The following is a 12,696-nucleotide window of genomic DNA, read 5'->3' as shown; positions in this document are numbered from 1 at the left end:
TTGCCTCTCCAAATGCTACTCTTTAGGGTTATACTTTTTGGATAATCTTCTAGTTTTCTAACCACTACCTATTATTTCTCCCTTTTCAGAATCCCCACATCATGTAGGCAGTAGAACAATTCAGTACTTAATTAGACATTTTTTAATGTTTAATTCTTGAATGTATATTAATGCCATTTAATAAGCTATGTAACCATCTACTTAAAAATTAACCAGAAGTTACTTGTTAATACTTCTTTTTGTTAAATAACAGAAGGAAGGAAATTTCCAACACAGTTCTGCTTTCCCCAGGAATGTTTTTATGGTCACATCACTCCAGCATATTGCAGTCTTGGGGACTGCGATCCATTTATGAATTGACAAACGAGACCTTTCCAAATCCCGAAAGAAAGAAAGAAAGATAGATTTGGGCATCTCAGAAAAAAAAAAAAAAAGTAACATAAACCACAAGCTATTTTTACAAATTTAACAAGTATTTATGAGGGGCGCCTGGGTGGCTCAGTCAGTTAAGTGCCTGACTTCGGCTCAGGTCATGATCTCACGGTCTGTGAGTTTGAGCCCTGTGTCGGGCTCAGAGCCTGGAGCCTGCTTTGGATTCTGTGTCTCCCTCTCTCTCTGCCTCTCCCCCACTTGTGCTCTGTCTGTCTGTCTGTCTGTCTCTCTATCAAAAATATATAAAATGTAAAAAAACAAAACAAGTATTTATGAGCTTGTGTTGGGCCTGTACACTAGGTCTCCCTGGGAACATGTCATGATGGCTGCCAAAGGACAGCCCTTGGCTCGTGCATCAGGACAAATGGAGGCAGCATCTTCTTACTGCTGCGTGAGGCGCTGAGCAGCCTTTGTTGTCAGTTCAAGTCTTGGTTGAACGACTGTGACCACAAGTTCTTAATAAAATACACACCACATAATTTTTTTTAGTATTGCTTAAATAAACTTTTACTACATAACTAAATTTCTGTGCAAATTCTGTTTTGTTCTTGTTAATTAATATTGTCTACTTAGTCATGTGAAGATGTACAAATAAGCATTTAAAATTTAATAACAAGATGCTGATTGGGGCATCTGGGTGGCTCAGTTGGTTAAGTGTCCAGGTTAAGTGTTTGGCTCAGGTCATGATCTCAAGGTCTGTGGGTTTGAACCTCGCAACGGGCTCTATGCAGACAGCGCAGAGCCTGGAGCCTGCTTCGGATTCTGTGTCTCCCTCTCTCTCTCCCTCCCCCACTCGTTCTCGCTCACTCTCTCTCAAAAATAAATAAACATTTTTAAAAATTTTTAAATAACAAGATGCTGATTAATAAAAATATTCCTTCTCCATAGAGAAACGGATTTGTTTGGAGAACTTAATTTAGATAGAAACACAAATTATTTAGCAAGGAATGGCAGTGATATCTAGATTGATCTGCTCATTTTTTTTTAACATCAATATGAAAAATATATAGTCACATCTCTATGCTTTAGATACATCAAAACACTACACTTGATTAGGTAGTCTTGAAGATCCCTCCCAAAGGTTGCATTCCCTTTTTTTTGTTAATGTTATTTATTGTGTGCCTTTAAAGGTTAACAAGTTTTGTGGGAACAATTATGTCAGATGTGGATAGTTTAATATATTTGGCTAGCAATTATCAAAATTAAGCAAAAGATAGTCATTAAATTGGTCAGTTTAAAATTAAAACCTGACTTTGCAGTTACACTTCTTTAAATTTTTCCTATAAATTCATACACATTGTACATATGTATATGTACACAGTATATAAGAATATTCACTGTAGTGTTATCTATAGTAGCAAAAGAATGAAAGCAACCTACATGTCCATCAGTAAAGGACTGCTTTATAAATTGTGGCTCATACATGAAATGGAACACTTATGTACCCATGTAAATTAATAAGGTAAATTGCGAAAATATATTAAGTGAAAAATGTACAAAATAGTATAGTATGCAGACATATTACCATTTGCGTTAAATACATTATGTAAGCACTCAAAATATATTTTCATGCATGTTTTCCATTGCAGCTTCCAACATCAAATAAGTGTGTCAAATTATAATTCATTAAGGTTCCAAAATACTAAGAAATGAAATTCCTTCATGATTCTCTAAACGCTTTCCTAGTGTATAATTAAGAGGTATAACTGTAATACCCATTTGTGCTTTTCCGATTTGCAGGTGTAACAAGTAATACTATCCAGCCTACTCCCCAGACTGTTCCGGCTATTGATCCTGCACTTTTCAGTACAGTGTCCCAGGGTAAGTCAGCTGTTTTTGTGATATATTGTATCTCCTGCTTTGGGCATTGTTTGGTAATTTTACCTTAAGAGTGTTGTATATTTGAATGCCTAGGTAATTTGAAACACATTTCTTTGAATGGCTGTGTTCACTAGATTCTCCAGTGAGCCAAGATTATTTCATATTATCCAAAATACCCAACTTTGAAGGCATTCCCTTTTTTTTTAGTTTTACAGTTCCTTTTTTTGTATAATGCTGGATATAGTGGCACAAACATATAGCCAAAGCTATCATGAAAGCTTATACTAGATGACTTTACTTCAGAATTACCATGTGTTATGATTATGGTCTTCCTTATCTACTACATTAAATTATTAGATTATCCGAAAAGAGAACTGACTGTAATTGAAAATAAAAACAAAAAAGAACCTTTAATAAACTGGCAGATTACCCAACAACATAATGGAAAACATATCACCTGCCCAATGAATACCATATTCCTCTGTTAAACTTGGTTTCCAGACTCCTCTCTATAATCCCCCTCAATTTTAAAAGCTCTGTCTAAAATCTACTGTGAAAATATCTGAAAAAGATAGATCAATGACACAGTAGGGAATCTGGAAACCAGGCCACAGTATGGAAATTAATGATAAAGGTGGCATTTGGAGCAATGTTGCAAGAATATATATTCAGAAGTGATGTTACAACAGTTGGTTATCAGGAAAAAATATATATTAGATTCTGTCTCCCAGTTCTCGTATCTGATTTAGTTGCATCTTAACAGGCTTAACTAATGAAAAATAATAAATTCCATACCACGGAAGATTCCCTCTTCCCTATTACGTTCTTAAAATGCAACTAATAGACCAGGAGGGAATTGAAACTTAAGGAATTAATGTCCAGAGCATATATAAAGAGCTTCTACAAATGAATAACTAAAACTCAGTTCACCAAAAAAAAAACAAAAAACAGGCAGAGAATATGGCTGGTAACACAGATAAGCAGTGAACACATGAAAGGATGCCCAGCCATACTAATAATCAGGGAAATTGAGAATTAGTAGGAATTTGGTTTTATGTCAATAGATAAAATATTTTATGGCACAAAAACAGACATTCAGATCAATGGAACAGAACAGAGAACCCAGAAATGGACCCACAAACATATGGCCAACTCATCTTTGACAAAGCAGGAAAGACTATCCAATGGGATAAAGACAGTCTCTTCAGCAAGTGGTGCTGGGAAAACTGGACAGCGACATGCAGAAGAATGAACCTGGACCACTTTCTTAGACCATGCACAAAAATAAACTCAAAATAGATGGAACACCTAAATGTAAGACAGGAAGCCATCAAATCCTCGAAGAGAAAGCAGGCAAAAACCTCTTTGACCTTGGCCTCAGCAACTTCTTACTCAACATGTCTCCAGAGGCAAGGGAAACAAAAGCAAAAATAAACTATTGGGACTTCATCAAAATAAAAAGGTTCTGTACAGCAAAGGAAACAGCAAAACTAAAAGGCAACCGACAGAATGGGAGAAATTTGCAGAAGACACATCAGATAAAGAGTATCCAAAATCTATAAAGAACTTTTCAGACTCAACACCCAAAAAACAAATAATCCAGTGAAGACATGGGCAAAAGACATGAATCAAAGAAGACATCCAGATGGCCAACCGACACATGAAAAAATGCTAAACATCACTCATCACCAGGGAAACACAAATCAAAACCACAGTGAGATACCACCTCGCGCCTGTCAGAATGGCTAACATGAACAACTCAGGCAACAACGGATGTTGGCGAGGATACAGAGAGAGAGGATCTCTTTTGCACTGCTGGTGGGAATGAAAACTGGTGCAGCCACTCTGGAAAACAGTATGGAGGTTTCTCAAAAAATTAAAAATGGAACTACCCTAGAACCCAGCAATTGCACTACTAGGTATTTATCCAAGGGATACAGGTTATGCTGTTTCAAAGGGGCACATGCACCCCCCATCTTTATAGCAGCACTATCAACAATAGCCAAAGTATGGAAAGAGCCCAAATGTCCATCGATGGATGAATGGATAAAGAAGATGTGGGGTGTGTATATACACACACACACACACACACACACACACACACACACACACATACAATGGAGTATTACTCGGCAATCAAAAAGAATGAAATCTTGCCATTTGCAACAACGTGAATGGAATTAGAGGGTATTATGCTAAGCAGAATTAGAGAAAGACAAATACGTGACTTCACTCATATGAGGACTTTAAGACACAGAACAGATGAACACAAGGGAAGGGAAGCAAAAATAATATGAAAACATGGAGGGGGACAGAACATAAGAGGCTCTTAAATATGGAGAACAAAAACAGAGGGTTACTGGAGGGGTGGTGGGAGGGGGATGGGCTAAATGAAGGAATTAGGAATTAAGGACATTAAGGACATTAAGGCATCTACTCCTGAAATCGTTGTTGCACTATATGCTAGCTAACGTGGAATGTAATTTTTTTAATTACAAAAATTAAAATATATTTTAAAGGATTGATAATTTACAGTGTCAGTGAAGACCTAGGGAATGACTCTTGGCATGCTGTTGCTGGGCAGTATACGTTAGTAAAGTTTTTTGCAGCACTATTATGTCACTAATTTTTTGACCCAGCTATATTCCACTTTTAGGAATCTGTCTTAAAGAAATACGTAGACATGAACACTAAACTTGTTTACAAGGATATTTTATTTCAACATCATCATAGTAGTAGAAGATAATCTTATGGTATTATTTAATAATAATGAAAATTATGGTCCATTTGTCCTATGGACTACTGAGCACATATTAAAAAAGAATATAGTAACTCTGACATGAAAGATCTCCTCCACATACTGAATTAAAAAAGCAAGTTGTAGAACATTCTGTATAGTATGACCCTGTTTAGGGAAAAAAAATTAAGACTCTGTCTTCCCGCATGTACATATGTGTTTAAGTACATAGAAAAATTCTAGAGAATGCACAGACTACAACTAGTCGTCTCATAACCATCACTAGCTTCACCACCACCTCTAATACTCCCTAAACCCCTTTGCTGCTACATTTTTCTCTTTAGTGCTTAGTACTCATCACCTTTTAATACCCATATTATATGTGTGTTAATATATTAAATATTTTTGTAGTGAGTCTGTGGCTGACTGTGGAGAAGAGAATGGGATTGGAAAGGTGGTAGATACAGGAAGCAGAGCATTTCCCTTTTTAACTTGTTTATGTAGTATTAGAATGTGAATAACAACGTACCTCGTAAGTTTTTTTGGAAGATTAAATGGAATATCTGAAAAGTATTTAGCACAGTGCCCGATGCAGTCAAATTCTGCCTCAAATCATTACTGCTGTTGCCATTTTTAAGTGACATATCTTGGCAGTGCCTGCATATAAGGGTTTAGTACTGAGGTTTGTCTCTACCCTTAAGGTTTACTGGGTATCAGATGGTTCCCCTATGATCCTGCCTGTGCTTTCCATTCAAGTCAGAGGATTATAGAGTCCACTAGGGTCAGATTATCCAAAGTCCCTGACGTGAATTTCTAAAATTACCAAGTTAGATAGAAAAGAGTCTTTAAAGACCCATTTTGGAAATTTTTACAATGAAATATTCTATGCTCTGTCATGACATTAGATAAATCAACCTTGGAAATGGATTCTTCTATCCTGTCAACTGAGTGTGCGGAGATTTTCTCTTTACACCAAAAATGTTATCTTTGATCCAGTGCTGACCCAGGCTCTTTCTGCTGCAATAGGGAACTTCACTAATAGCCCTAGCTGTCTTCTGCCTTCTCGTACTGCCCTGTAAAGGAGAAAAGCAGCCCTGTGATGAGGACTGTCTTGCCTAAAGCCATTTGGAACATATTAAGCATAGAGTTCAGAAAAGAGATATTCTGTTAGCCTCTCTAATCCTTTAAACACCTTTTAGGTCCACAATATGCTCTCTCTGCTCTGATTATGGCCTCTAGTAAATTTTAGTAATTGAAAAAACAGCTTCTATATGGGTGCACGAAGAAGTTTTTACAATTTGGAATATAATACCAGATACTGAAATTGAACACTTGTTCTCTTACGTATTTTCCACTTCAGTTTTCAACTGCTAATTTAAAAGAATCATAATTAAGCAGATTTTATTTTTTTTAATTTGAAAGTTTAATGACATGTTTTATTATTGATGACTCTTAGATGATATTTGTTAAATGAAGGAAAGCCTGAAGTGTTACAGAATAGCAAAAGTAACTATTTGACATGGCTTTTTAAGTTCTTTTAATTGTTGAAAATAAATCTAACATCTCTATATAAATCTGTAAGTTACATTTTGTATCTGAATGTGTAAGATGGTTATTATCTAATGATATTTTATCTGCTAGTTACATAATTTCATACAAGTTTATAAGATACATATGTATCTGTAATGACATTTTCCTGTTAAAATACTTCCATTCATATTTTCTGAATATTTGTGTTTTAAAATAGTTTTATCATTGGTGTATAAGTTTAGTTTGTAAAAACTAGAATAGTCACAGAGTTCTTGCCACTACAGACATCTTATTAATAAGTAAGTGGTATGTCAGCAAAACAGTGCTAAGGCTAATGGTATAAAAATATTAGTTCTGTGCATTGGGTTTTCTTCCAGCAAGTCCAGTAAATTCTAGATGGATGCCCTACATATTTAAAAATTGCCCTGAGATAAGAGGACAGGCTGTTAAAGTACAAAATGATGAGTGGGGTAAACTCAGTTTTCAAAAATGTCTCACACACCTAGATAGTATGTCTAGCTCTAGATGACCAGAGCCTCTTAATATATCTAGAAAAAACTTTGAAAAATCTAGTAGGTATTTTCAAGAAAAAAATACAACCTAAAGTGTCCTGACTAAATTGTCAATAGAGCTGCAGGATAATTGGTTTTTAAGTTTAAGTGGTAACAAATGCCAAGTCACTAAATACTAAAAGAATTTAGTACTTTCAGTAGCACTAAAACTTTTAGTACTACTGGAGAACTTTTTTTTTAATATATAATTACATTTTACTAGTTTATTGATTTGTATTTTTTGCTTTTTAAGCAAGACTGGAACTTAAGAAAATTGAAGTAAGTTCTGTCAAAATAGGAATGTGTAATTTCTTACAATACTAAGATTAACCATTAAAACTTTAATAGCATTCAACAAGTATTTGAAGAATTTATATGTAGCACACTGGCTAGTTACCATATGTAGATATGTGTATATTTATATTATCTTAAAGTCAGAAATTAATATGTAATTCTGTGTGAACTTGATTCATTTTAAAATGTAGGAAATAATATGAAGTGGAAACATATTCATTCATTGAAGTTCTTCAGCACTTATCGGTGCCTGACCCTGCCCTAGAAACTTTATGATCCATTATTTCAGAACTGTTTTGAAAATTTTAAAGAAAACAATAATTTGGATCAGAACTTAGTGTCCAGATACCTGCAGTTGCTATATGTATAGATATGTATAACATACGCACATATATCTTTGGCAAAATTAAAGGTAACTAAACAAAAATAGTCTGTTTATAAGTACAGACTTATAAATAGAATTTGAAATATATTATTTGCTTATTATATTCTGTGCCTCAGCCTCCTATCACTTCTTTTTAGAATCCTCATAAAAAATTCTAAAGAAAATGGTATTTCAAAAGACAAGACATAAAGTCAGTTTTTAATTTCATCTTTAGAAATATATATTCAGGTATATTCAAATTTTAGATTAAATGAAATGTTTTTAGCATTTTGGTTTTCTTTTTTACCCAGATTATTTAGTTGAGCACTACCCATATTAACCATATATGTAACTGGAAAACTTGCCAAGAATAAATTTTGGACATAAATTGTAAAAGTTGTTCACGTGTTGAATTTTGTAGTTCAATGATAGTATGTTCGTTAAACCTTAGAGTTTTATATACGGATGGCACAAAAACACAAAATATTTTCATGCTAAAATAAAAGTCAAATGGCTTATGTAATTTTTTAAAAATGTTATTTATTTTTGTCATTGAGAATTATATTTCTATTCTAGTTCAAATGAGGGTTCAGTGGTTTAGTCTGTGTGTATTGTTCCATGAAAAGAGAGGCTTAGCAATTCTAACATAAACACCTAAACTACTGTCCTTATTTTACACAGAATATAATTTTTTTTTTGCAATTAATCTACCAAAATACAAAGGCCTCTAGTTTATTACTTGGGGGAAAAAAACCTTTTCATATAAGTTATTGTGTAGTGGCATGTGTATAGTTTATATGAGTAAGAAAAAATTTGAAAAGCATGGAAAAAACTTATTTAAATACCCTGGGGTTGAAAAAAGCCTTCATGTTTTTCTATAACCTTAAATATTTTTTTTATAATTTTAAATGTAAGCATTTAACCTAACAGAATACGTTTCTATTCTTACGGATAGTCTTATTCTGTTTGTCTTCCAGCGGATATCCGTCTAACACCAGAGGACTTTGCCAGAGCTCAGAAATACTGCAAGTATGCTGGCAGTGCTCTGCAGTATGAGGATGTCAGCACAGCGGTGCAGAATCTACAGAAGGCCCTCAAGTTGCTAACTACGGGCAGAGAATGAAGCCTTTGTACCACACGTCCGTACATTTTTGGCTTAAAGAACTAACAGTCCATTACTCTCTCTTCAGCCTATCAGGAGCACAGTTTTAAGGAAGACTTCAGTTGCATTGACTGTAACAATGAAATCTGTGTCTGTGTATCAGATTCCTGTTGAAGCATTCAGCAGCAGCCTCAACCAGTTTTCATTGTCCATTTAGTGGATCCAGTAATCTCCGGGTATATCGGGCTGATGTTAGCAACATCCAGAAATGCCCATTGAACCCTGCTTCAGAGAATGAAATCACACTTCTATAAAATGTATTGGGATTCGCAGTGTATCTTAATATACATAAATTAAAGACTTTTAAAAATCTTCTAATTTGGACACACAGGCTATATTACTTTGCTATAAAATTCTAAATTTAACTTTTAATAGAAATTGCCAGAATATTCTAGATTAGAGATCATGTTTCCACCCCCCCCCCGGATTTATAAAACAAATATGAACATCCTAAACTGTTAGATGAATTTGAAAGGGATTATGTTCAAAATTAAAATATGTTCATGTTTAATAGAACTACATTAAAAGTGAAAATTGTTACAGAAGAAACCAAGGTAAAGAGGTAGAATCACTTTTAGACTTAAGAATAATGTTGGTTTCCCAACAGCTTTCCCTTCTCCATTGAAGCTTAAAGTGAATTGGTATTTATTCATAGGCAGTTTGACTGCATGTATTAGGGAATGAAAAGAAGACATTTGTAGTAATGCCTGGAAACTTGGTGCTTTAAGTTAAGGTTCTCCTCTGCTGCTATGGAATGGATTCCATAAAGTGGATAGCTCTGAGCACTGCAGAAGACTACAAGAATTTAGACTCTCAGTTGTTCAGTTTATAAGTTTTGTGGGAAGTGATGGACTTACTGTGTGTCACCTACATTTGTGCTGTGTAAAAAATAAATACAAGGATTCTTTTAACTCGTTCAGTTTATTACAAAGCCAAATGTCTGTTTTAATTTGCATGCTAGAGTTGTCATTTTTTTTTTAAGTTATTATGTTTAGTTACAGGAATATGGATGTTTCTAAAGTAAAAGGTGAACAATTTTTAAAAAGAGGGAGGTAAATTTGCTAAATTTACCTGAAATTTATCTGGTCCATTTGATTCATCCCACTGAGATTGGAGTCATTTAACGTAGGGGTCCACAAACTATGTATGGTCAATGGGCAGACCACCAGTTATGTAAATAAAGTTTTATTGAACTAAAACCTTGCCCATTATTTATGTTTAATCTGTGGTTGCTTTTCCTGACTACAGAATCACATGGCCCTGCAAGTCTAAAATATTTACTCTTTGGCTCTTTAAGAAAACATTTGCTGAACCTGTTTTAACAGTCTATTCCAAAGAAAATGAATCATTATCTCATAACCATTCGTCTTTCAGTTTTTCTTTGCGTAAGTATAATGCTATTGCATAGCATTTGATAGAATGAATATTCAGACAGGATAAACTATTGTAAATCATTACAAAAACAAGCCCACAAACCATGGCTCCTGAAAAACATTTTCATACCTTTCACAACTAAATTCCTATAACATTTGTGGAATTTGATATTTGCATCTAGAACTCCAGTGCTCTGAAACATTCCTCTAGCACTTTATTGTAGTACAAGAGTGTCTAGGATGATCTTTTAATGTTATAAGAAGTAAATAAATTCAGTGAAGTTTAATTCAGATTTTAACGTGTGTGGATACCAGAAAGAAAACTGTCACCTCCCATCTCACACCCTACTTTGTTGCTCCCTATTGGGAGAGCACATTGAGGGGAAAAGATAATGTGGGAACCCTGGAGTCCGCTGATAAGTGTGCTGTGTTATAACAGCCCTTATCTCTAAAATGGAAGCCCTATCACCAGCCTCCTCAGAATTTGTTAGAGGAGATACTTTACAGGAAGTGCTCAAGAACCAGTAGCTTACCATAAATGTTTATTGTTAATGTTCATGTTAAGATAATGTAAATTATTAATAATTTGTTTTCCAAATATCAGGAAATCCCAGTTGTCTCTGGCAGTGCTTTCTTACCTGAGAGGATTGAACTGTAGAGATTTTTGGCTTTGCATGTCTTTATATAAAATCTGTCAAAATAAGGTTAAAATTGTTTGATGTAGTGCTAGAATAAGCGATTTTCATTTAGTCACTCAATGTGTATTTATTGAGCAGCTATTGTGTACCTAGTATTGTCCTTTGCATGAGAAAACAGCAGAGAACAAGAAAAGAATTCCGGCCTCTTAGAGTTTATATTCTTAGGGAAAGGAAACAAACTTAATAAAAAGTTTATATTCAACCAGTGGTTTTCAAAGGGTAATTGTTAGAAATGGCAAATCTTAGGCTCTGCCCCAGTCCTATCCAATCAGAAAGTTGTAAGGGTGGGGGCCCAGCATTCTGGGTTAAGAAACACTTTAGTCTGATGGTCCCTAAAGTTTTAAGTAATTCAGTCCTACCCAAATCACAAATAAGAACGTGAGAAGAGAGATTCTCCTGAAGCAGTAGCTCACAAAGTGTGTGGTTCCTGGACCCCTAGCTATCAGCATCACCTGGGAACTTGCCAGAAAGTTCTGGGGATCATACTTGAGTTTATGTAGTAGTGATAAATTCAGTGGGGAAAACTAGAGTATGGGATAGGAGATGCTTAGATGGGTGTAGACATGCATGCTCATGTTTAAGTAGGATAGGATGGGCCTCACTGAGGTGACTGCCTGAGGGAGGTAGAGGAAGAGCATTCCTAGCAGAGGGAGGTAGACAGAAGAGGTCAGAAGGTATAAGCGACAAAGGCTGGCGAAGGGAGCCACAGGCTTAGGAACATATACAGGCTTTTTATAAGAGACCAGACTTTGAACAAAATGAGCTGCTGAGAGGTTTTGACCAGAAGAGTGGCCTGATGGTGACTTAACTTTTAAGAGGATCTGGCTACTGTGTGGAGACTAGACCATAGGGTGGGTAAGAGTGGAAGCCGAGAGAGCAGTTAAGAGTATTGCAATAATAAAGGTGAGATATGATGGCTTAGATCAAGGGTAGCAGTGGAGGTAATAAGATGCCTTTGGTTTCTGGCTGTCCTTTTAAGTAGAGACATCGAATTTCTAATAAACTGGATATGAGATCTGAGCATGGAAGGAATGAAGATTGACTCCCAAATGTGCAACCTGAACACTTAGAAGAGTAGTTGTTAATTGCAATATGGATAGTGGCCAAATTCTGCTGACGTTTAGGCTGAAGTACAATGTTCCCAAGTTCTGGTGACCATCCCAAGTAAAGCTATTCGATAACATTGGTTTGCCAATGCAGACAGAGGGGGAAGAAAAAAGATAAGTTCTGTCTATAGTGATTGTCACAGACATCTCACCAAATCACTGCTGAATTGGAGCTAGAAGCCAAGGACAGAGCCCATGGTTAGCCTGGCCAAGGAAGTATGCAGCCTTCAAGATTACTCCAAGAAAAAAATCCCGGTTACAGGTCCTGAAAATTAACAGCCTAGGGTGTTCAAGAATTGATCTCCCTATTTATATGACGTGTAGAAATTTGAGGTTACTGTGTATGCACTAAAAGGTTATATGCTGTTCTTTCTAAAGAAACTTACACCCTATTAGCAGCATCGTTATAAATACCTTCAACTGAAAAAATGATAACTGACAAGGGGTTGAAGAGTTTTGGTTATCTGCACAGCTTTCTTTAGCTATCCCCATTAAAAAAAAAAAAAAAAATTCATTTCATGTATCCGAGCAGTTGGAGCAGATCATCTACCTTGGACCATAAGTAAACCTCCACCAGTACTGCTCACAAAATTTTAAGACACCCCTCACGTGGAGGTATGCTTACCTG

General features: G+C 35.4%; 1 protein-coding gene across 1 annotated transcript in view; it reads left to right on the top strand.

Moving 5' to 3' along the window:
• The window catches only part of VTA1 (vesicle trafficking 1), a 68,244-nt gene extending 58,154 nt beyond the window's left edge, over positions 1–10,090 (top strand). The window contains exons 7-8 of the mRNA XM_047102228.1: positions 2,173–2,253; positions 8,707–10,090. Of these exons, the coding sequence (XP_046958184.1) occupies positions 2,173–2,253; positions 8,707–8,852 (227 nt within the window). The 3' untranslated portion in view covers positions 8,853–10,090. The remainder of the gene's footprint in view (positions 1–2,172; positions 2,254–8,706) is intronic.
• The last annotated feature ends 2,606 nt before the right edge of the window (positions 10,091–12,696 follow it).

This window comes from Lynx rufus, unplaced genomic scaffold (assembly GCF_022079265.1).
Source record: "Lynx rufus isolate CCGP_SWC_20201006 ecotype Redwood Valley unplaced genomic scaffold, mLynRuf1.p SCAF_6, whole genome shotgun sequence".
NCBI classification, from domain to species: domain Eukaryota; kingdom Metazoa; phylum Chordata; class Mammalia; order Carnivora; family Felidae; genus Lynx; species Lynx rufus.
This window is presented reverse-complemented; position numbering and strand designations above follow the sequence as displayed.